The sequence below is a fragment of the Apaloderma vittatum genome, unplaced genomic scaffold (genome assembly GCF_000703405.1).
Source record: "Apaloderma vittatum isolate BGI_N311 unplaced genomic scaffold, ASM70340v1 scaffold322, whole genome shotgun sequence".
NCBI classification, from domain to species: domain Eukaryota; kingdom Metazoa; phylum Chordata; class Aves; order Trogoniformes; family Trogonidae; genus Apaloderma; species Apaloderma vittatum.
Window position 1 is genome coordinate 32,122 of NW_009705031.1, and position 22,513 is coordinate 54,634.

The 22,513-nt window shown below is 39.9% G+C and overlaps 1 protein-coding gene across 1 annotated transcript; it reads right to left on the reverse strand.

The window, feature by feature from the left end:
* Nucleotides 1-524: 524 nt before the first annotated feature.
* Nucleotides 525-22,064, reverse strand: TGS1 (trimethylguanosine synthase 1; the record flags this gene model as incomplete). The annotated part of the gene is made up of 12 exons (XM_009865226.1): nt 525-721; nt 7,330-7,408; nt 8,470-8,686; nt 10,012-10,155; nt 11,038-11,211; nt 12,071-12,419; nt 13,667-13,838; nt 14,368-14,454; nt 15,248-15,357; nt 16,852-17,703; nt 20,110-20,282; nt 22,000-22,064. Coding segments are annotated over 12 exons (2,536 nt in total), but the record flags the coding sequence as incomplete, so codon positions are not given.
* Between the last annotated feature and the right edge of the window lie 449 nt (nt 22,065-22,513).

Below are 22,513 nucleotides of genomic sequence, written 5' to 3' on the forward strand. Positions count from 1 at the left end.
ACCCCAGAAAGCTGAGTCCTGCCGCCAGCTGGAAACATGCCCCACTCTCTCCCTGTGCCACAAGCCAGGGTATGCGCTGTAAGAAATGTGTAGACCTTCATCCTACAAAGAAAAGCTGAGCAAGTTTCTAGGTGAGCATGGAGCCTGAGGTGAACTGTGGTTAACCTCTGTTGGCGGACCTGATCTTCAAGTTCCACCCGAAGTTCAGATGGCTTTTGTTTCTCAACAACAGGCAGCAGTTCTGGACACATGGTGGCTTTCAAGCTATTCTTTTTGTCCCTCTAAATTCTCAATATCAGAGCAAGTACAGAAGCAGCACACATGAAAGTTGAAAAGAATTCCTGAACTTCCCTTCAACTGGTTGGACTGGAATCTTGCATTTCATAAAGATCTTTTTTCCTACATTGATATCTACTATACATTTAGAATTTTGTCAAATTATAAACCATTTATTGATAGTAGCAAGAAACAGAACTTTTTTTTTTTTTTTAATCAACAGAAACTAAAGTGGAAAATGGCTTCAAGTCATTTTTGACCAGCCAGCTGTACAAAAGCTTAAGCAAAGCAGCAGTCAGAGAGGTTCAGTCTGGAAGAATCCACACTGAGTTTAGATGTCATGCCTTATTAGGTCACCAAAATAAGCTGTTATTGTCTTCAGTTTGTTATTGAGAAAATTTTGTTCTATTTCGACTTTCCCTCCTGGCCCTGCTAAGGAAGCCACCTGAAAAACAGAGAATGAAAAGCAAATCAGTCAATGAAAGAGGCAAAACCCAAAGCCTTTTATTCACATGAAATATCACATAAAATATATTTTTGGCTCTGTTAATACTGGTGACACTCTTCCTTTGTCACCAAATGCCTCTGATCCACTTTGACTGTCTCCTTTTACTCAAAGAAGTGATTTGATGCATCCCTGTCATGGCTCAAGCCATGAAAACAAGAGGATTTCAGAAGTAAAGATAAGTATTCTTCATTTCACGTGTCGTGCCGAGGCAAGAGACGCTAGACTCTGGTTTGTATAGAACTTGGCATTTGAGATATCTGGTTGCAGCTAAAAGCAAGCTGCAAACTGTGTTTTGGAAGTGCCAAAATGCCAAGTTTTGGGGGAAAAGTAAAACCAAATCCTGGAATGAGGAACCATAGAGGTTGCACTGAAAGAGAAGGGGAAGGAGGGTGGGAACTAACCCAAACAAAACCAACCTCAAAACCCCAAAGAGGCAGAGAAGTTCACAAAAAAAGTTACATTTTTTGTTGTTGCTGTTGCAATAACAACAACAACAAATCACTGTTGTGTGCACCGGGGTCTGAGGCAGGACTGAGGGTAAGGCTGCCGGCAGCCCATGAACTGCACAAGCAGGGAGAGCCCGTCAGGCAGTGCCGGCCCCAGCTCTCCTGTTTACAATCACTGGAGTGAGAACTTCACCGTTCATGCTCTGTTGACCAAGCCCAGCACATACCTTTAATGCTTAATGATTACAGACAGACCACGTTTTGCAGCGGACTTTGCATTTTGGACTCCTGTTTCTACTCATGATACCGACTACAACCTGATACCGACTACAACCAAACACACAGGTTACAGCCACACAGGCTACCGATTTCTCACTAGGACAAACCTCACAGATGGAAAGAATACCACCAGAACTGAGTGCTGACTGCTCTTCTACTTGCCATCATGGACCCCAAGGATCTGTGCTGTGCTGGGGGTCTCTGCTCCACAGTCTGTCCTGCTCTGCGCTGCTGTTTTCCCTGTCTGCTGCAAGAAAACCTTTTTTCTAGTTCCCTATGCAGAGAAACTTCCCAGGTGGACAGAAAGTGATCAATGTCTACCAGACTGCAGTAGATTTTTACTCATCTTTTAAAGCAAGAAGCCCCTGATGTTAGCAGCTGAAAGTTCAGGTTGTGTTTCTAACTCTCCTAAATTCCTTTGAGACTTCACTCTGTAGTACAGGTTTAAATATAAACATGCTGAACTTCCTCTATTTTACTCCAAGTAAAAAATCAGCCTACTATGAAGAGGAAATAACATACCAATCTAAATTATACTTTGAACCTTTATTGACCTGCCCAGAAAATTACCACAATTATCTATATCAAGCATGGCTTTTTTTCCCTCCTCCATTTTTTTTTGTTTCTGCAGACAAAAAGAAACAAACAATACTGAGTGGTTTCTTCATCCTTCAATGTAATGGTAATATGAAAAAATCTCCCCAATCTTGTCAAAGAGGAACCTGCCACTTAAGTAAAAAAGCAGAAGCTGGCTGATTTATAAATAGCACAAGAATCTGATATTGGCAAGTGATCAGGAATGCTAATTTCACAACTTATCTTTTCCTACTTGAAATCCTAAAAGCAGTTATTTAACACTGTGGTACAATATATATTTTTTTTCCAGGAAGATATTAAGTTTTTACTTTTAATTTATTATGAACAAAAGCTAGAACATCCCTTCCAAAAAGTGTTAGAGACTTTGCACTTTACAGCTAATGTTCTTTCAGTATTCTAAAATATTAATTAGACTAGTCAGTTTAATATAAGGATACTGAAGTTATGGTCTCGGGGGTTATGTACTCCCATTTTCAAGGCTCAGTTTGTGTGACTAACAGATATCTAAGTATGACTAATGCACTGTTGTCAAACACAAGTGTTTACTAAACATTTCTCTTCAAAGACCAAGCAAAGTAAATGCAACACAGACAAATACTGCTCCTCCACTGAGGGGCGGCATCCACCAAAGGACACCTCAGAAATTATATACGCTGTGTCTAGTCTCTAAATGTTAAACCCAAGATGACACAGACTAATTTCAAATGACTACTAAAAGTATTTAATAAACCTACATGTGTCAAAAACCTAAATAAGCACATGAGCATAAGCTCTGCAGGGATGGATCTGGCACCACACACAAAAAAAAAGAGAAATGCAAATCCTCTGTGATGATGCTTATTTGTAAATTGCTGGACATTGCAAATTTAATTACGTAGGAATTGCCAAGTTTTCCTTGGAAGGGCTCAGTCAACCCTGACGGTGTAATGAGGGAAAGCTGCCACACACCAAGCTTCAGAGAGGTGCCAGCTTGGCGGAGGGATGCCCTCTAAAAATAACAGCAAACTGAGGAATGATGCCTTGAGAAAAACAAAGGTGCCCCGCTATTTTTAGAAATAATGACATGCATCTCCTGTTTTTGCAGTCAGCTACAACAATGAGTATGGGAAGGCTTCATAAATTCTTTTAAAAAAATGAAGAAGTCAAAAATTTGGTTATTTTGCATTTTCCTGTGCAAAAACAACAATTCCCTGCTGGCAACATTAATTTGGGTTTGTTCTTTAGCCTGAACCCATGTACTCGGGGGCAGGGGGGCAAATATTGCCTCCTTTGCTGCACTGGGTAATTCTGCACATGCACACACCTCCCTGGGCAGAGGCAAAGGATGCAGCTTCAGTTAATGCCTCCCTGCATCCCTTTCACTTCCTTTAGTTCAGCAACTGCTGATGGAAATAGTCTACAGCTACGAGGACAGCCACAGAGCATTAAAAAAGTACCCAGTAGATTTGGTCTCAAGTTTCAAGGAGAAGGCATCAGAAAAGAAATATGAAAAGGGAAATGAACATAGAAGATTACTTCAGGAGCACAAGCTGCTTAAGGTACAAACTTGCTTTATATTGTTCAGGTGTATGTTTTCACTTAAAGGTTTTCCTGCTGGCTTTGCAGGTTCTTTTATCATACTGGCATTCCTTTAGTAAAGTAACTTCCTATTTATTCCAGCCATCAGCTAAGGTCTGTGGATAAAAAGTTTATCGTCAGTTTTTTCTCTCCTCTGAGAAGCTTTTCTGGTGTATGAGAAAGACAAGCTTTTTGATTTGATAGGCAGTCACACAAGAACACTGGGATCCATATCATTTTACAGAACACTAGTAAAAAGAGGAAGCCCTTCCACTCACAATCAGCCTAAAGGCCAAAGAAAAAAAAAAGTCCCCACTCATAAGAAAAAGAGACAATGGTGTTCTTTACACTGAATGTAACAAAGCACAATGCTCTTGGGCAAGATTTTTCTGCACAGTAAGGCAGAGCACAGCTTGCTAAACACTTTGTAAACCAACATTCTGTCTCAACAAGCTTGCTTCTCAAGTCACTTGTGGAGGTCTCTGTTACATTTCGCTGGATTATTAAGACCTAAATGTAGGATCTTCTGCAGATTATCACCTTTCTTCCTCCTGATCTGGTGGAAATGAACCAGCCAAGAAGGGGATGGATGCTAGGGAAGGTTGAGCATTCCCTAACTGAAGGTTGCCTGCTACCACTAGAGTCAGTCAAGCAAAGAGCAAGGGGGAAAAATTTATTTTCATCCAAATTTTGACAAGGCATGCATATTCACGCTCTTTTAAAAATTTTTTTTAAATAATATCAGCTTAAATTAATATCATTAATTCTTCTCATAGAAGACAAGAACAGCTTTCAAATACTCAAGTATTTATCAAGTGTTTCCACTTCATTTTGTTGGAATATAATTTTGATTAAAATATGTAAGCCTATTTGAAACAGTAATTTTAATTCTTTCCTACTTTGTGGGTATCATAAGTAGGTCAAACTTTTTGTTGTGCTTTTCAAAAACACCACTGACAGCCAAATACAAGTTTAGCTCGCAGAACTGAAGCAGTACTAGTGTACTTCTGACTGGTAGCTTCCACAATTCCCCCTCTTTTTTCTTTTTTTAAAGGATGTGAAAATAAAAACTTGAAGAAAGAAAAGACTCAGATTTAAAGAGATAGGGCATCACACATGAGCCACACAATAGGCACTATTAATACAACAATATATTTTTTAGGTATGTGCACACACAAATATATAATAATGCCTGATTATTCCTCAATTAGAAATTATATTTTGAAAGACTGATTCAACCTTAAATGGACCTATATACATTACAAATTTTGTAAAAAGCACATTCTTTTAAACAAGAAGATTTGATGCAATTAAGGGAAATTTATAAACACACCAACTACATTCCACTGGTTCGCTGCTCCCTCTTGAGGCAGAAGTAAAGAAGTTATTTTCTCCTGTTCCATCTAAACTCGATGAATTTTATAAAGGAATTCAAAGAACCCCATCTCTCTCTACCAGACTAGAAAACAGAACAGAAAAGGCCATGCCTGCAGACACATGCAGCCCTGTTTTTGCATTAAAATTATGTGAAACAAGGTTGGATGTCTCATCTACCAATAAGGCAATGAACACGGACAAAATCCTCTGACACAGCCAGGTCAAGGACAAGTACCACCTGCTTTCATACCAACAGCAACATCCCTATTCCGTGTTACAATCAGTGAAAATATCTTCTTGGAGGCTTGCAATAGTAATTAAGTCAGCTTCTAAATCAATTTTAATTGACAAAGCACGCAGGCACACCTCACTTCTAGATTCAAGCCAATCAAGAAGAGACAAGAGGCAGAATACTCAAATTTTAACAACTGTCACATTATATGTTAAGCACATTAGATCACCTATTCATAGAATTATTTAGGTTGGAAAAGACCTTTAAGATGAGCATCAAGTCCAACCATTAATCCAGCACTGCCAAGTCCACCACTAAACCGTGTCCCTAAGCACCACATCTACACATCTCTTAAATACCTCCAGGAATGGTGACTCAGCCACTTCCTTGGGCAAGCTGTTCCAATGCTTAACAATCTTTTCCATGAAATTGTTTTTCCCTAATATCCAATCTAAACCTCCCTCTAGGAGGTTCTAGGAGCTAAGCACTCTATTGTATGTTTACGAGGATAGAGTTAATTTGTGAGGACACAGAAGAGGCAAACCTTACATCAATGTCACCACAAATCAATTTTAGGTTTTAAGTTTCCATTCAAATTTAAGGGGTCAGATAATCTCTACACTAAATATTGCCTTATTCAAGTTTTTCAATTTTCAGGTATTAGTTTCCTGCAAAAAAATATTTTTCAGTCACTGTATAAAGGAAAACCCGTGGATGTACACCAAGGAACCCTTGGAGAACACCAAAAATACTCAGAGCCAAACAGACCAGGATGCAGAGGTGGCGAGATGCCAGTCACATAGAAGTGTTGAGCTCTTCTGCAGGAATAGGGGCAGGCCTGTGGATAGTGCTGTTAGATGCCTCTATAGGGACTTAAGTGAAATTTAGATGCCTTTTCCCATGTATAGATCCAGTAAAAAGTACTCATGAGCAAAGCAGAAACATGGTAAGGTCAAGGAACCTAGAAAGGCATTCTTCACCATGGGAATGAAGCAGTTAATAACATGCAGTGCTTACAAGTTGAAACTAGAGAAACACTGTCCAAAATTAAGGCCCATGTTCAAAGACTCATAACCACTTTGACATTTCACCAGTCTGAAATGCAAGACACAACTGAATCATCATCACTTACTGTACAAATGGTGACGTGCAAAGCACAGGCTCGCAGTGTGCTAATATTCAGGGCACGTGAATTTTAGCCTGTTTCTCGAGCCAGCTGTTTGTCACCACCAACTCTGCAAGCCACTATAAGACTTGAGACCTTGTCTGCTCTAAGTCAGACACAGCTTTTGGAAACGCAAGAAACAATCCTAAGAAGTTCTGTGGTGTGTTGCAGGTGAGAACATCTGTTTTTCTTTGCAAAAAGCTACAAGACCTAATTGACACCAAAAATACACAGAGGAAACAAAACCAGACACTCAAGTGAACCGTTAGTCATTTAACTACTTTAAAAAAAAAAAAATCTAACAAAATTCTCTAATATAAAAACCCCCACACCACTGAAACAAATCGTGTCTTTATCAAGTTAGTGATGCATCAAACTAACCAGTGTAATGCAAGCAGCCCATATGGAACCACACATTTGTGGACAGCCTCAGTACCACCTCCAGTGGCCTAACATCTGTCTCTGACCTACTAACAGTAATAGTAGTGATGGCAGGCTGTGCACTGATTTCCTGCAACTCCTTCATAAACTGAAAGCCATGAAACTTTAGGACTCGGCAACTTACCAGATGGCAAAAAACAGTGAAAATATATTTTTTTCTTTTTTAATGATGCATCTGTCTGGCACTCAAGAAATCTACTAGTTTTGGATCTTCTGTAAGAACCTCCAATCTGTTTCTTTATGAAGGAACAGCATCAAAACCATGGAAATATTCTGCTAAATGTATCTTTATATCAGAAGTACTGCAAACACAGAAATCACCTAACATAAGGTTCAAACTTAAACCAACCCCAGCTGAACGGACTTAAAAGTCTTAATTTTGTGCTCAAATATCTATGTTTTAAGCCAGCTGACTCTTCTGTAATTACCAAGCCCATATCCAGTAACACACCTGGTCAATGTCAGCATTCCGAGGTAGAAAATACACAATATTGTTGGTGATCTTCTTGGAGAGCCTGAAAATTTCAAATGTAGAAGCTAGTAAAGGAAAAAAACAAAGAATGGGAAAAGAAGATGCTTTATAGTCGTAAGCATATCTCAAATTAGTTATTATGCCATTAAATTATAGTTAGTCTTCTGGGTGTGCAAGTCAGATACTCTTCTGAAATGCAGAAATTAGTACTGTCTAAACTCTATTCCATCATTATTGCCCTAAGAAGTAGGAAAAAAACCTCCCATATTCACTTTAAAAGAAAATTTAACCAAACTACAGAGAAGTATTTCAGAAACTTAAACATAGTTTATAGACAGTACATTCGTTTGATATCTGCTTTTTAATCCATTTAGTGGATTATCTCTCGCACACACGTACAAAGGTTTTCTTACTCTTACAAATGTGGCTACATTTCAGCCAAAAAAATTAGATTATTTTTGGGGAAAAAACCCACCACACATCATACTTGATGAAACTATCACACTCATACCTTCCGAGATGAATGGGTGCTCAATATCACTGTTAAGTTAGTATGGAACTTAATATATATTATTAAAATGGTTAATATTTTGCTTGCACACTTCTGTGACTTCCCAAGTCATAAGCAGATGCTATGACTGAGAATAGTTTCAGTAAGATATTTTAAATAAAATATACCTTTTATAAATTATTTAAAAAGCAGAATTTATGAGAAAGTCATAGCTCAGGTAACTAATTATTACTCATATATACACACACCACATGGCTACTTGATTACTTCAGGGTATTTTAATAAAATTAGTTAAAATTGCTCAGTTAATGCTCAAAGTTAAGAAGCTACTCTAATTCTCTACAGGATTTTTTACTTTTGAGAATAACATGACTTTTTTAAAATAAAAAATTGCAATAAGAATATTTAATTTTACGTGGTCAAAGTCACATAGCTGAGGTTGAGGAGGAGGACTGAACAAACATGGCACATCTAGGAATTCAGCTGCTGGTTTTATCAGCTAGTCAGCCAACTGAACAAGCACAGCCCAACTCAAGAGAAGAAGAAGAAAGAGAAAACCGCTTATCAACAGCCGAAAATCACAACAATGCATAACTTTGAAAGGATATCCATCTGGGCAAATCATGGTTTGAATATCGAAGATTTCTGCAGTGGCATAGTCAGGCCCCCCCCAGGGCGGGCTGAGGAACACGACATCTGCTTGCAGGTCAGCAGCCAGCACCATGAAGTCCCCACATATGAATTCTATCTGATCCGCCACGCCGTACACCTCAGCGTTGTTGCGCGCGAGACTGAGCTTCTCGGGATCAATATCAATAGCGATCACTGCAAACGAGAGAGAGAGCAAACACACAGGTTAACCTGAACAGCAAATGCCACCTGACCACCAAAAGGATGTTTCAGAAGGAAGGTGGTCTTCTGCAGCCACCAGATGCGAGCCACATCTATTGCCTACTGTTGTGCAGTGACTGACTACATCAGTTTTGTAGGTCATGGTAGGTAGGAAGCTACAGTTCCTCAGAGGGGAAGGACCTGCCCTTGCGTGGCAGAAACCGAGGTTCCACAAAGATCAAAGAAGCTGCATTTGCAAACCAGCAAGGGAAGCCACGGAACCAAGACCGGGAGGCCTCAGCTGCTATTGCAAAGCTAGAAAGCTTCAGCTTTTGGTAGTCATACAACTATTACCACAACAATCTCCATCTCAGCTCAAGCAGTGAACAGGTAAGTCTGACCATCTAAGAGAGAAAGGTCTCCTCACTTCAGTCTTGGCAAGAGTCTGACAGTCTAAATGGTGTCAGTTAGAAACTTACTCTTCTCTTTTGTTAAAGACATAGGTTTATCTGCATCTGATCATACTGTACTGAAAATCAAGCTTAAAAGAAAAACTAGAAACACCCAACAGAGCACAACATAGATTATAAAAGAGTAATACATAATAGAATAATAATAGAAATAGAATAGAATAATAATAGAAATTTAGCCAGGAGATACAAAAAGCTAAGTGAAACTTAGAAAATATTTATGGAATGGATCACAGCCTGCCAAATTTAATGCAGTAGGAAAACACCATTTGTCTTGCTCAGAAATTACTCAGAAGCGTTAGATGAGCTGGTATTTTACCAGTGTGTAATGAGTAGAGTGTCAAGTAGTCAATGTTTTTACAGAAAGCACTCTCAACATTTCATTGCAAATTCATCAGCTGGCAATAGGGACCTAGACAAGTATTAAGTTATCACTTTTTTCTGGTTCTTCGGCACATGCAGGTGATCCCATTCAAGTGTTTTAAGTACTATTCACACATAATTTGCTTCTGTGTATGCAGACTTGGCGTAACAGTTGTGGTGTCTCTGCAGGTTGGCACAGCAAGCAGAACTCGACCTTTACCAGCATTCCTCAGAGCATCCAAGAGACGAGTTACTATGCCACGTTAAGAATGACTTTGACTTACACAACACAAATCCAACTTTGACTTAGAAAAGCAGTTTTGTAGGTTCTGTGTAAAAACAGAAAGCTCATACTGTGAGTCCGATGAAGGAAAAAAAAAAAAGCTTCTATCGCTTCAGAAGCACTGAAAAAAAAAATAAGCAAACAAAGCGCATACCCTAATTTTTAGAGAAAAAGATTGAAGGAACAAAATAATATTTGCTTACCTCTTTTTGAGGTCAATGCAAACTGAATAGCATTTCCTCCAACCCCACAGAATGCATCCACTATGATATCACAGTTGAATGACTGACTAACGCGGACAGCAATATGCTCAGCTATTTTCTCAGGAGTAACAGAAAACCAACCCTCTGCAAAGGAAACAAAAGAAGTGTATTTTTGCCTCTTATTTCAAGGTCATCTAAATTAAAAACAGTCAACCGCCACACACAGATGAAGGTTTAGCATTAATCCCAATAATTTTGGCTTAGTGCATTTCACCAGGAAATACAGGCTTGCAAGATAAAAAACTCTGGTCAGCACAGCAATTTGCTAAGCAAACAAAGTCTTACTGAAGCAAAAAACATGCCCAAATATCAGTAAATGCTTTGTTGAACTTGGTGCTGAGGATTCTGGCTTACCAAGGTCAAGTCCACCAAGACAGCTACAAAAACTTTGTATGTCACTATCACGCTGTGTAACAAATAAGAGACAAAATGTTTCTGGCTTTATTTGGCATGTTATTTTCTCTACAGCAATGTCTGGTCTGTCAAATAATCTACGTGTTTATATGGGAAAGCATTAGAAATGAAAGGTTTACAAAACAAGGCGCAGTAATTGTAATTCCTCCTTTACCTACAAATTAATGATTTGGAAGTGGTTTCCACATAAACATAGAAAAAAAAAATTCTGAAAGTGACTGCTAAAGTCCAAACCAGCCAGAACAAAACCAGATCCATCAGCATATTAGGAAGTTTCACAAAATTATTTTTATAAAACATAGAAGGAGAAAAATGTTATTGAGTTTCTGAGAAAGTCTCGACTAATTTAGGTACATAATTTTGGTAAACACCAAGACTAATGCAAACAGGGGTGGCCTGTGCTAGAACCTCTACTGAAGCCCAAGACATCTGTTTCACCTGCCTGCTGGAGAATGGCATTTATCCAGAGGTGCAAACGCATCTCTTATAAGGAAATCAGTAATAAACTGTGAGATGGGCCATCTTATACCATGAAACAGTTACTAAACACACCTCTGTCTAGTTTAATTCCCTCATCAAACCGCGAAAACAGCCGGTAGCGTTGTGCCCAGTACTTGGCCAGCTCCGGATCAGCAGCAATCTCAGCAGGTACAGCTCCTGGGGCAATTTTATTCCTCCTTCTCCTTTTTTTCTCTTTCTTCTTTGTGGTAATCTTTTCATCTACAGCTGGAAGACACTGCAAAAGTTAACAATCACTGTTCTTGTAGGCTAGGAATGTAATCTGTAGGTAGGTGAGAGTTCATCTATAAAATGCTTGTGTTTAACTGCACTGCTAAACATCCTGTATTAGTTTGCCAGATTACGTGGATTAGTGATTTACACTGAAAAACCGCATCCTGTATTTCAAGGGAATAGTGTTACCTGACAGGCATCAGTCAGTCCTACAAATCCCAACACTTCACTCATTATTTAAGAGCCTTAACAGGCTAGCAATCATCTTCAAGTGACGGCAACAAACTCTACATAGTGACCACACAAATGGATTGGAGGCCAGTATAATGCCCTTATAAAAGCCAAGAATAAGAACCAATCTAGACAACTGAATTACTGTAGGAAGGATTAAATTACTTGTAGAAACTTGAATAATCTTATTTTAAGTGTTAAGTAGAAGAGTTTGTAATGGAGATTTTTTTTTCCCCCTGGGAAATAATTTTAACAACTCACAGTCCTCTTCAACCTCACAGGAAGAGAATCAGAACTCATCCATCTGAAAATCTAAAATCTGATGTTCTGTGCTTGCCCTCATCCTTACAGGGGAAAAAGAGTGTGAACTGCAGATCTGCTCAGCAATGACTGTTGCTCTATAAAGAAATACTGCCAATACTAAAGACAAGAACTGGGATTCTGGTGCTCCAGGAATAAACTACTTCCACTAGCAGAGGTCTCAACTGATCTCATTACCCTTTAGACCTAATGAGTCTCTTTGAACAAACAGAATAAATAAACACCACAGAACGTTGAAATTTAGGAAGGCAGTATTAAGTTCAGTGTCAACTCATCTCCACTTTGTAGGAAACTGAGGTACCTTGGCTGACGTCCTCCATCTCTGTCTGGAGATAATCGGGAATATCCAGAGGGACCAGTTGCCGCCCACAGACACGCTCCTGCCTCTCCCCACCTCGGCCATCAGAGCTGCTCGCTGCCAGCTCCCACGCCACCTCCTTGGGGTTACTCCCTCCCGGCTCTGCGAAGGCCACGCTGGAAGATGGTCGCTTTTGGTTTTCATCATTCAGCGTCGCAGCCCGGGTGGCAGCAATGCTCTCCTGATCCTCCGAGTTGTCCACGGCATATGCCTCTGCTTTGTCTGGAGGGGAGGCTGTCTGGCACGTGGCTTCCTCGCTGTGTTTATTAACCTGCTTTAGGAACTCTTCCACCTATTGCCAAATATCATGGACAATTAGGTGGTGCCACTAAAACAGCTTCTAAGAGTGCAATTTAAAAGCATCTGCCATGCAAGTGCTCTCTACCACGTGTATTTTGAAAAAAGTAAAATATCCACAATAAAAATGTTCAGAAAGCCGTTAACTGTGCTTCGTTTTTTGCAGGGTTTGGAAATCAGTTGTCTTTGGGAACCAGATGCCAGCTACTGGCAAAAGAGAAACTCCACAAAATCAACTGATAAATACAGTCAATGGTTCTTAAATAATATCTGAAATATAAATAGCAAGACTTGCCATCACACATGTGACCAAGACTTCTACTTTTTAATTAACTATCTTGTTTCCAAGTCTGCATTCAGAGAGACTGTACTCTGCCTTTCAAGTTAGCATAAACAGGTAAAATTATCTTCATACATTAGTTGCCTCATCTCCAAGACGTACTAAATGGTGCATTGTGCTAAAGAGTTCTGCTGCACAGCAGAGAGCTCAGTGTTACATCCTTTGATCAAAAATTGCAGCAATGGGAGCGGAGTTCAACACAATATGTGTCACCACCACCAGAGAACAGTGTTTTGACTCAGGTGTTAGGGAATGCCAAACATCCCCAAAGAAGGCAAAAATAACACTGAAAATCTGAGGTAACAGATTTTAAAGTGATCCAACTAAGAAAAATCTACACAAAACAGGTTTTCCTACTCATTATTCATTCACAAGTTAAAAAAAAAAAGCATAAAGTTATAAGTGAAAATAAATGCAGGCAGAGGTGTAAGCAAGAAATGTTAATACAAATTACTAAGATGGACTAACTTACATGGAGTTACATGAAATACACGAACCTATACAAGCATTTTTCTCTCACTGCTGAAATGCCAGCACTAACAAATGCATACACTTGCATTTTAAAATCAGAGATACTTCTAGTAACAACAGAAACCTACATACATCTCCAAAGGAATGACGCACCCACATGAGAGGAATGGTTTTGACATAATTCAGCCACTAAGTTCAAATTTCTCCTGACAGATTGCCAAGAATCCACCAATGCCTTTCAAAGGCACCCTAACCTAACTACTCTTCATCTAAGCAGGGAAAAAAAGGAAAAAACAAGACAACAGGAGAGAAAAAAAAATCAAGGAGCAGTGGACTGACACTTAAAAAATGCTGCCTACTTTGGGCAATTAATTTTTTTTTTTCATAGAGCAGAAAATCTAGGAATCACAGCAACACTAAATTAAACGTACCCGCTTCAAAGTTTTATTTTTTTTGCAAGACGTTTCAGGTTCCTCTGTGAAGAAGATGTGTGTGTTTTTGCTCTTCCTTGGTTTACGCATATCCAAGAATTTGGACTTGAGTTTTGCTTTTTTCTCCAAGTACTGCACCCTTCGGTGGGTGAAATCTGGAATTCCACCATACCTGAAATTAAAAAAAACCCCTAAAATAAATTACTTGGTTATTTTCCAGTCTTGAAGCTTTAACATGATTGTTTATGTCTACAGAAAATGAATTAGACTGAAGTATTTCTTTACGAGACATTCAAATATATGTCACTGGATGTAGCTGCAAAACATTGTACCTTCCCGAAAGCCTTTAAATGTTTTTATTTAAAAATGTTTATTAGTATAAAACAACCTCATTCCAGTATGAAACAACTGAAAATTATGATATAAGCTCACAGGACTCCAAACCATGAGGACCATTCGTGGTCAGGGACCAGTCATTAAACGTCTACAAAACGGCAAGTACATTACGCGTTCCACTTCTGTCTCAAAGCACAGTCGTCATTCTTTAATTACTCTGTGACTTTGCATATCTCTCTCTAGCCAAAGGAAGACAGTTTTATCAAGAACAGAGACATCTTCAAAAGTTTAACAAAACAGTCTATTTGAATAACAAGAGAGCTGACTTGCTACATAGAAACCCCAAGTTCCTCATAAGCCATTACTTTTGTCCTGTGCCACACTTGAAACCCAAAGCAGAGCAGGTTTCCTCAGGATCTTCCACTGGGTTCTCATCCACATCCAGTTCATGACTAGGAAAAAATGCAGATGAGAGATTTACTCATTGTAAAAAACACTCTTGTTTTACAGATACTCCACTACAAAAATCATGTGTCGAAAACCAATGTGGGCTTCAGTAAGTCCCTTCACTTGCTGAAACCAAGCAAGGCTGATAACACAAGCCTATTCATACACATGAGCACGTACCATCATCTATGATGTTACCTATGTTACTATTTATTATCAGTGCTATGGAGACAGCAAAATATTAGAACAAACCCAAAGCTACATGATTAGCAGATAATAGTTCCATCCAACCCTTCACCTTTGAGTTCGTAAATTTATTAGGGAGGAAGAGCTACCTCATTAGCTTTGAGGCTAAAAATTTTTAGGGAAGAAAAAAAAGACCATGACAAGGCAGAGATTACTTTAGGGAAGCCACTGCACTGAGCACTTTACTGGCAGGATACAATTCAGTTAAACAATACAAAATATTTACTGTCATTCTTGTATCATCTACACTAACTAGACCTAGATAAGCAAGTTTTCCTATACAATTTAACAATCTTGTGTACTTCAGTGGCACAAGAACAGTACCATCACCTTGCACAGTCATCAAGAAAATATATTGCTTTCATAATGCGATGGAAGAGAAGAAACATCCACCACTTGCTGCCAGGTGAAGTGACAAGCAGTGATGGAAGACTACATGGTTTTGTACTGAAGTTTTAGTTCACAATCTCAATCAAACAGTTATTACATAATAGGAGGTTTCTGGACTTGGGCTTCTTGAGAAAAAAAAGCACATCTAAACTCATGACTTGCCTTCTCTTGACTCTGACATGTCTGTATTCAGGAGGTTCTTCATCCTCATCTTCATCTTGGTCGTGAAGCAGCAACTGTTCTTTGTCATTTGAGTTTGAACTACATGACCCCTCCGAACCTAAAAAAAAAGATAGACAAGATCACATTTTCCTTCTGTATTAATTCCTTATCTTCCTGTCCCCAAAGTACGTCTGTAGCTAGTTAGGCTGTTGTACATACCTGAATCTGACAGATAAGGTAGAAGTGCCAAACACACCAGTACAAGCCTCCAGGACTAGTTACACTGTAGAGTTAATAACCTTAAGCAGGACCAACTTCAAACTATCTCAGCTCTCCAAGAATAAAATGCCTAAAAGGTACAGATTTAGAACACTGTCTTCCTCGTGCATAAATTGTTTCCACTTCATTAGCTATACAAAGATATTCACATGCATTTAATAAGAGAAAACTCCAACATTCCTCTAATTTCTTGGTGGAAAGGACATTTTTCTTCCACTTCTCCCATTCCAACTCTACTTTAGGATCAAGATATGACCACACCTATTTCTTCCTCCCTTAGCATGTCACTGGCAGTGGATTCAGAGGCTTCCCACCAAACTGAAGTCCCAAGCTGCCGACACTCAACTCGTATGCCTCATCCCTCCTCTTCAGGAGAAGGAATCACACAACAGCCAGTAAAGACGACAGATACGCTGCTGCTTGCAGCGAACGCTGGCAAAAAGAACCAGCGGGCAAGTGAGATGGTGCTCTCCCTTTCTGCACACTGAACTGGTTGGGAAAAATATCTCCAGCCCAGTCTTGTACCTCCCTCAGAGAAGCTCCTCCAGCAATTTAAGGCACAGCCACAAGCTTTCTCCATACTACTATGTTACCTGGCACCTTCACTTGTTAGCACTAGTTGCAAACGTATGAACTTAGGATTGTAAAGATGACTGCAGCTCACTGCCTAATTGATAACTTATCGCCAGAAAGGACCTCTGGAAGACACCTAGTTCAGAGTAACACAGTACAACAAAACAAGAGTTTATTTTCAAGTATGGCGTTTTCAGAAGGAAGGCAAAAAAACCCAACCAAACACAACCCAACCCTAGAACTGCAAAACTACTTTTTTTTTCCCCTCGAAAAGCTCTTTATAAAAGCAAAAAAAAAAAAACCAAACACAACCCAACCCTAGAACTGCAAAACTACTTTTTTTTCCCCCTCGAAAAGCTCTTTATAAAATTTGTCAGATTCATAAGAACATAAATCTGAGTTTTCATTCATTTTAGACTATCATTGAGAAAAACACATCAGCTGAATGACACAATTGCAATATCAATACTAAGATAAATAAATATGTAACAACAGTGCACTCTCACTACTTTCTGTGGTACATTTGAAGATTTATGAAGCATGTGTTCTGTTAAAATAATTTCTGCCTCAAGAACACATTCAACATACAGGTTGGAGAGGAGAGAAATCATCCAGTGAAACAGAGGGAAGAAAAAGGAATCAAATACATAACGACTCCACAAAATACTTGACCAACTTCTTTAAAATGGTACAATAGAAACATGCCATTGTTTCTTATACACAGAAAAAAAAATGGTAAAATAAACTTTAGCTGATTTCCTATTACCTGACTGGTTGATACTTTTCTTTTCACAAGATGCTCTCCTTTTTCTGGTTCCTCCATCACAGGGCTCCTTCTGGCTTTCACTGTCAGATGAGCTACTCTCCCGAGGACCTCGGTGGGATGCTGTTAGAGCTCCACTGCCCTGCTCCACTTCCTCCAAATTCAGATCTAAATTACAAATCCCAGAGGTTATTTCACTGTGGGGCTCAGCATTCAAAGGGAATGCTTCCTCATTTCTAGTGTTAGGGTGAGACAGCTCCAAGTTCAGCACTTCACTGTGTTCAGCCCCTGGGTCAACCAAAAGACCCATCTCCTGGGTAACCCCACCAGCTTCCACACTGTCACCACGTGAACTCTCAGTAGTCCATCCTTGACTTGTCCAGTACTGAAACTGTTCCCAGTAATACCAGTACAGTTCGCTATAATGTTGTTCCCATACTTCCTTGGTGTCTGGACTATTCCAAGGCTCAGAGGCTGTGGTGGCCTCAGACGATGACGCCTCTTGGTGCTTCTCCAGCCAACTTTGCCAAAGAAGGCTCTCTCCGTACTCACTCCAGTACTTCTCCCATTTTTCTTTAAGTTCACTGGGTAAAGCCTCATTTGCAAGATTTTCTGAGCTTTCACAGTTCCCCTCACTTACAGGATGAGGTTTGCTTCCTTCATCATGTTGCTCTGCAGCTAGGGCCAGCTCACCAGAAACAGGCTGTATATAGCCACCACAAGCTTGATCCTCGCATTCCTGCCCCCTTTTATCCACATGTTTTTGCCGGAACTCTTTTTTGTTCTTCTTTTTCTTTTTCATAACCTTCATGTTATTTCTCTTTCTGTAACTTTCTGTTGCCTAAAATATAATAGAAAATCATACTTAGAAGTCCACAATATATATGCAGTTTGCCCTCTCTCCAAGTACATTTCTTTCTTCTGTTGCAACCCTACTGTTAGCTTTCTCCCCACAAAAGGTTGTAGGGATATGGGTCTGATAGAGTCCCACCTCATAACCTTTCCTCACATTTTTGAAGAAGTTGTGAGAAAGAGCTGTGAGAAAGTCTATAGAAAGACACAATTACAAAAAGGCAAAATTACAGAGAGAAGAGGGGCTGCTGAGAGATTCAGAAGGAAAGGCTTCAACATGAAACACTGTAAAATCCTACAGGGAGGCTGGTTGGGAATTGAGGGGTCACTGGGTTAAGCTCAACAGTAAAACAGTATCTCAGTAATATCAAGGACCTGTTTTAAGGAGCGGTGGAGGCTGACTTACTGCCACCTGGTATCTGCCTGGCCAGTGAACACCGTTCAGATGTCTTATTAGGTCAGTGAACATTTAATGCTTGGCCTAATAGAATGGTAAATCCTTACTATCTTTGGGTGCTTTAAACAAAAAAAATAAAAATAATACAAAAGTGCATTACTTTATACTCAAAGCTCTGTAAATCCTGCAGCTGAATTCCTGTATGTCTGGAGATACTGACCCAAAAGAGGCACCATATTCTTCTCATTCCATAATGATCTCCAAGATGGGTAACAGAAACACAAGGCAACAGTCTCTCCAAACAGGTGGCCCTTTCACTTGTGCCATACAACCACCTCACTTGTTACAACAAACTCAAGACTGCTACAGTTTGTCTAGTGGAATACAAGACAGAAACCTGCTACTGAAAAGAAACACTAAGGTAACTTGTTCATTTCATCCAATACACTTGTTTCAGTGAGGGTTTCTGTGCTTAGAGATATAAACACAACAAACATCCAAGAAGAGCAAGTTTTTCTATCAGATAAACCTGTAATTTTTTTTCATGAACTGTCAAATTAGGTTTGGCAGGTAAAAAGGCGATGGTGATGAGGGACTACCACTCACATGGGCAAAAGACTGTAAATATACAGATATTACTCCAAATGCCCCATCAAGCTGCAATCCCTAGCTTTGTTGCATTGACAAACGCCTAAGGTGGACTGCAAAGAAGCTAGGTTCAGAGGACTTGCATTCGTTTCCCATCCACATACTTCAATGTCACGTTAATATAGAAAGTGCAAAGCACAACGCTTAGTAATCTAGTAAAAACATCAGTATTTTCTCATTCAACCTATTTGTAGCATTACTACATAACAACAAAAATTGCTCGTATGTTCTGGGCTTGAAGTCAGATGCCTGTAAGGTCTATTTACATGCCATCAAGTAAAATAACATACAAGTGTCGCCTATTTATTCACAAATTAATCAGGTCAGAAACACGGAGTGCTCTGCACAAAAGTATTCTCTCACTGCCAGCAAGGTCTGTATTCCATACAGTGGACAATATGAATATTCCACTGTCTCTTCTTATCTGTGAACAACTTCAGTTTTCCTCTAAAGTCCAAATGCTCCCTATGGGAAGCGGAGCACCCAAACCTCACTCCCGTCCTTTGGAACAGCCTGCAAGAGAAATCTGAGAGCGTATCCAGAGGAGGGCCACAAAGCTGATCAGAGGGCTGGAGCATCTCTTCTACAGAGACAGGCTGAGAGAGTTGGGGCTGCTCAGCCTGGAGAAGAGAAGGCTCCAGGGACATCTTATAGTAGCCTTCCAGTACCTGAAGGGGGCTGCTACAGGAAAGCTAGGGAGGTGCTGTTCACAAGTGACAGGACAAGGGGCAATGGTTTTAAACTAGAGCAGAGTAGATTTAGATTAGACATTAGGAAAATAATCTCTACTATGAGGATGGTGAAACGCTGGAACAAGTTGCCCAAAGAAGCTGTGTGCCCAAAGAAGTGTACACTTCCAGGCTCATTCCTGGAAGTGTACAAGGTCAGGTTGGACAGGGCTCTGAGCAATCTGATCTAGTTAAAGATGTCCCTGCTTACTGCAGGGAGGTTGGATTAGATGGCCTTTAGAGGTCCCTTCCAACCTAACACATTTTATGTTTCTATATTAGTATCTAAAGCTAAATAGTTAAAGCAGACAGTGTGAACACACATGCTCAGACTGGAGCGTACTAATTGTCCTAACACAGAGCATCGATGTTGCCATGGCTGCTTTAAATTAGCTTTTTCTAGTAGCAAGAGAAATATGGATATGGAAGCATAAAGCACAGCCTGAGCCTGTTTAGTCAAACTGGCAAGTGGATTTTAGAAACTGCACAGACCACTGTGCTGTATGTTCTCACAAGTATCCAGGTAGGCAGCTTAACTGCAGTCTCAAAAATAACTGAGGAGCAGGCACATCCCTAAGTCTGGAAACACAAAGTAAAAAGAACCAATTAATCAAAGATTTACCACACAGTCCCTGTGGGCTGCCTGCCCACCAAACTGAAGAGGCAATCCCATACTTTTCATAAGCTCGGCCTCAGAGTCTAGTTCAACTTCTTCCAGGTCGAGCGCGTGATTAGTATCCACCTTAAAGGTCCCATTGGAGCAACGGTTCTCCTCCTCGGATGCTTGTTCTTCCCCTAGTAACAAATCATATTAAGCAAATAAAATCTGCTTCTGACACTCAATGCAACAGCATGACCTACAAAAATCTGTAGAGCTCTTGAGCTTCCTTTCCCATTTCAAATTTTCATCATAAAACATCTTTTCTGCACACCTATCAGTAGGAGCCAACATCTAACTTCGACAGCCAAAACATTGCACTGAGTCTGGCTGGGATGGAGTAAACTTTCCTGGTATCAGTCCCCGAGGTGCTGTGTTTTGGATCCGTGGATAAAAGCCTGGATAACACATCCATGTTTTGGCTACTGCTAGGCAGTGCTTGCACAGCTTCGTAATTTTCTCTTTTCTCTACTCTGCCCTCTCCAGCAAGTAGCCTGGGCCCAGCAAGAGATCAGAAGGGGACACTGCTGACCCAAACTAGCCGCGGGGATACTCAACACCTTATAATGTGATGCTCAAGAATAAAAACTGGGGTAGAGGGTACAGGTGCTTGGGGACAACCCACCACAAACATTCGCTTCAATAACTTGTACAGAAAGCTATAATACTCAGCAAACAACAAAAAATTAATATTAGAAAAAGAAAATTCTTTACAGGATTTTACAAAAATGTAATGTGTGACCTACTGAACACAGTTATCTCAGAAACAACTGATTAACTATCAAAACAGCGCTTCCACATTTATCATATTTTCAAGGAACATCATACATATATAGAATGACAAATACCATTGAGAAAGTAGGAACTGTATATTAATGAAACTTACGAAATACAAAAGCTCTTGACACAGTTGATAAGACTAAAAAAATATAAGATTTTTTTTTTGATCAGGATATATTTACTACCAAATTACTGCACAGCACAAGACTCTTCTGTTTTTAACTGATTACTCTCACGTGCACAAAAACATGGTTTATATTCTCCTTCTTCACTCCATTCACACTGCCCCCATCCAACCTGTGCTACTCTTTCAGTTTCTATGAACATCCCTTTCTGTTCAGGCTCCTTCCTTTCAAATCAAGATACTATATGATGCTGGAAGTAGCAACTGAAAAAATCAGATACCAAAAAAATCACGTTCAGATATGCACGTGTGGGGAATTTGAGAAGACAGAGCAAGGGACTGGTGTTCAATTTGCCAGAGCATGCACCATGATTATTCCCAAAATAGAAGCAAGCAGCAAGAGACTTACTCCTCCGTTCCTCCTCACATGACTTTCACGTACATGCAAATCATAATTTCCCCCATCAGGACTACTGCTTCTTCTCTGCTTCTGGCCCAGCAGATTAAACAGCAACAGCTAATGCCCTAGGCTGGGATAGAGGCAGGAGGACAGCATTACTCCCAGGCAAATATCTAGGATTTGCAGACCCTCCATTATATAATTAGTTTCAAGATAGGGAAGCCGAAATTATGATTTGAGAGCAGTACTTGTATGCTAATCTACTCTATGCATCAGGTAGAGATTATGTGAGCTGGGAAGTCTGTTCAGACAGAAACAAACATTGCACCTGGTTTGACATAAAATTCCACATCAAGATTATAGTAACCTGAAAGTTACACGAGCGTCAAGTTATTCACATCCATCCCTGTAGCAAAAGCACTGAAAATCAACGCAGAAATAAGAACAAAACTATGGGTTAGCAGTGATACGGTCCTACAGTACCTTAAATAACCACATGAAGCTCACTTTAACTGCACATCATACTGCACATTACATTTCATTACCTTACCTGTACTATCATTGTCATCTTTGACATAAAATCCTTTTAATCCCAGCTTATATAATTTTCGATCTCTGTAAAAATGAAGAGAGGCATTAACACAGAAAGCCATCGTTAAAATGAGGGTTTTTTTACAGTAAAAACAATCATTCAGTGGAACCATCTCCACAGGAACATTGCAGAGTCTCTGTCCCTAGAGGTTTTGAGATGCAGTTGGACAGGGTAACCTCACGTGGGCTCCTTTTCCTAGGAAATGTTGGCCCAGATCATGCTCCTAGGTCCCCTCCTACCTGGGCTGCTGTAAACACCTGGGGCAAAGAAAAATGTGGAAAAGTCATCACTTAGAGGCCCGACGTGAAAAGTCTCACGAGAGAGGTTCAGACAATGCTGCTGCTGCTCCTACACAGAATACTCGGGAACTGCTAACATTTTTGAAGGCCCACAAAACATTCTGCTCAAGGGGGCGGAATTTAGTGCCTCCAGTCCAAAGCTGCAAATATTCCGGCCGCCTCCTGCCTGCAAG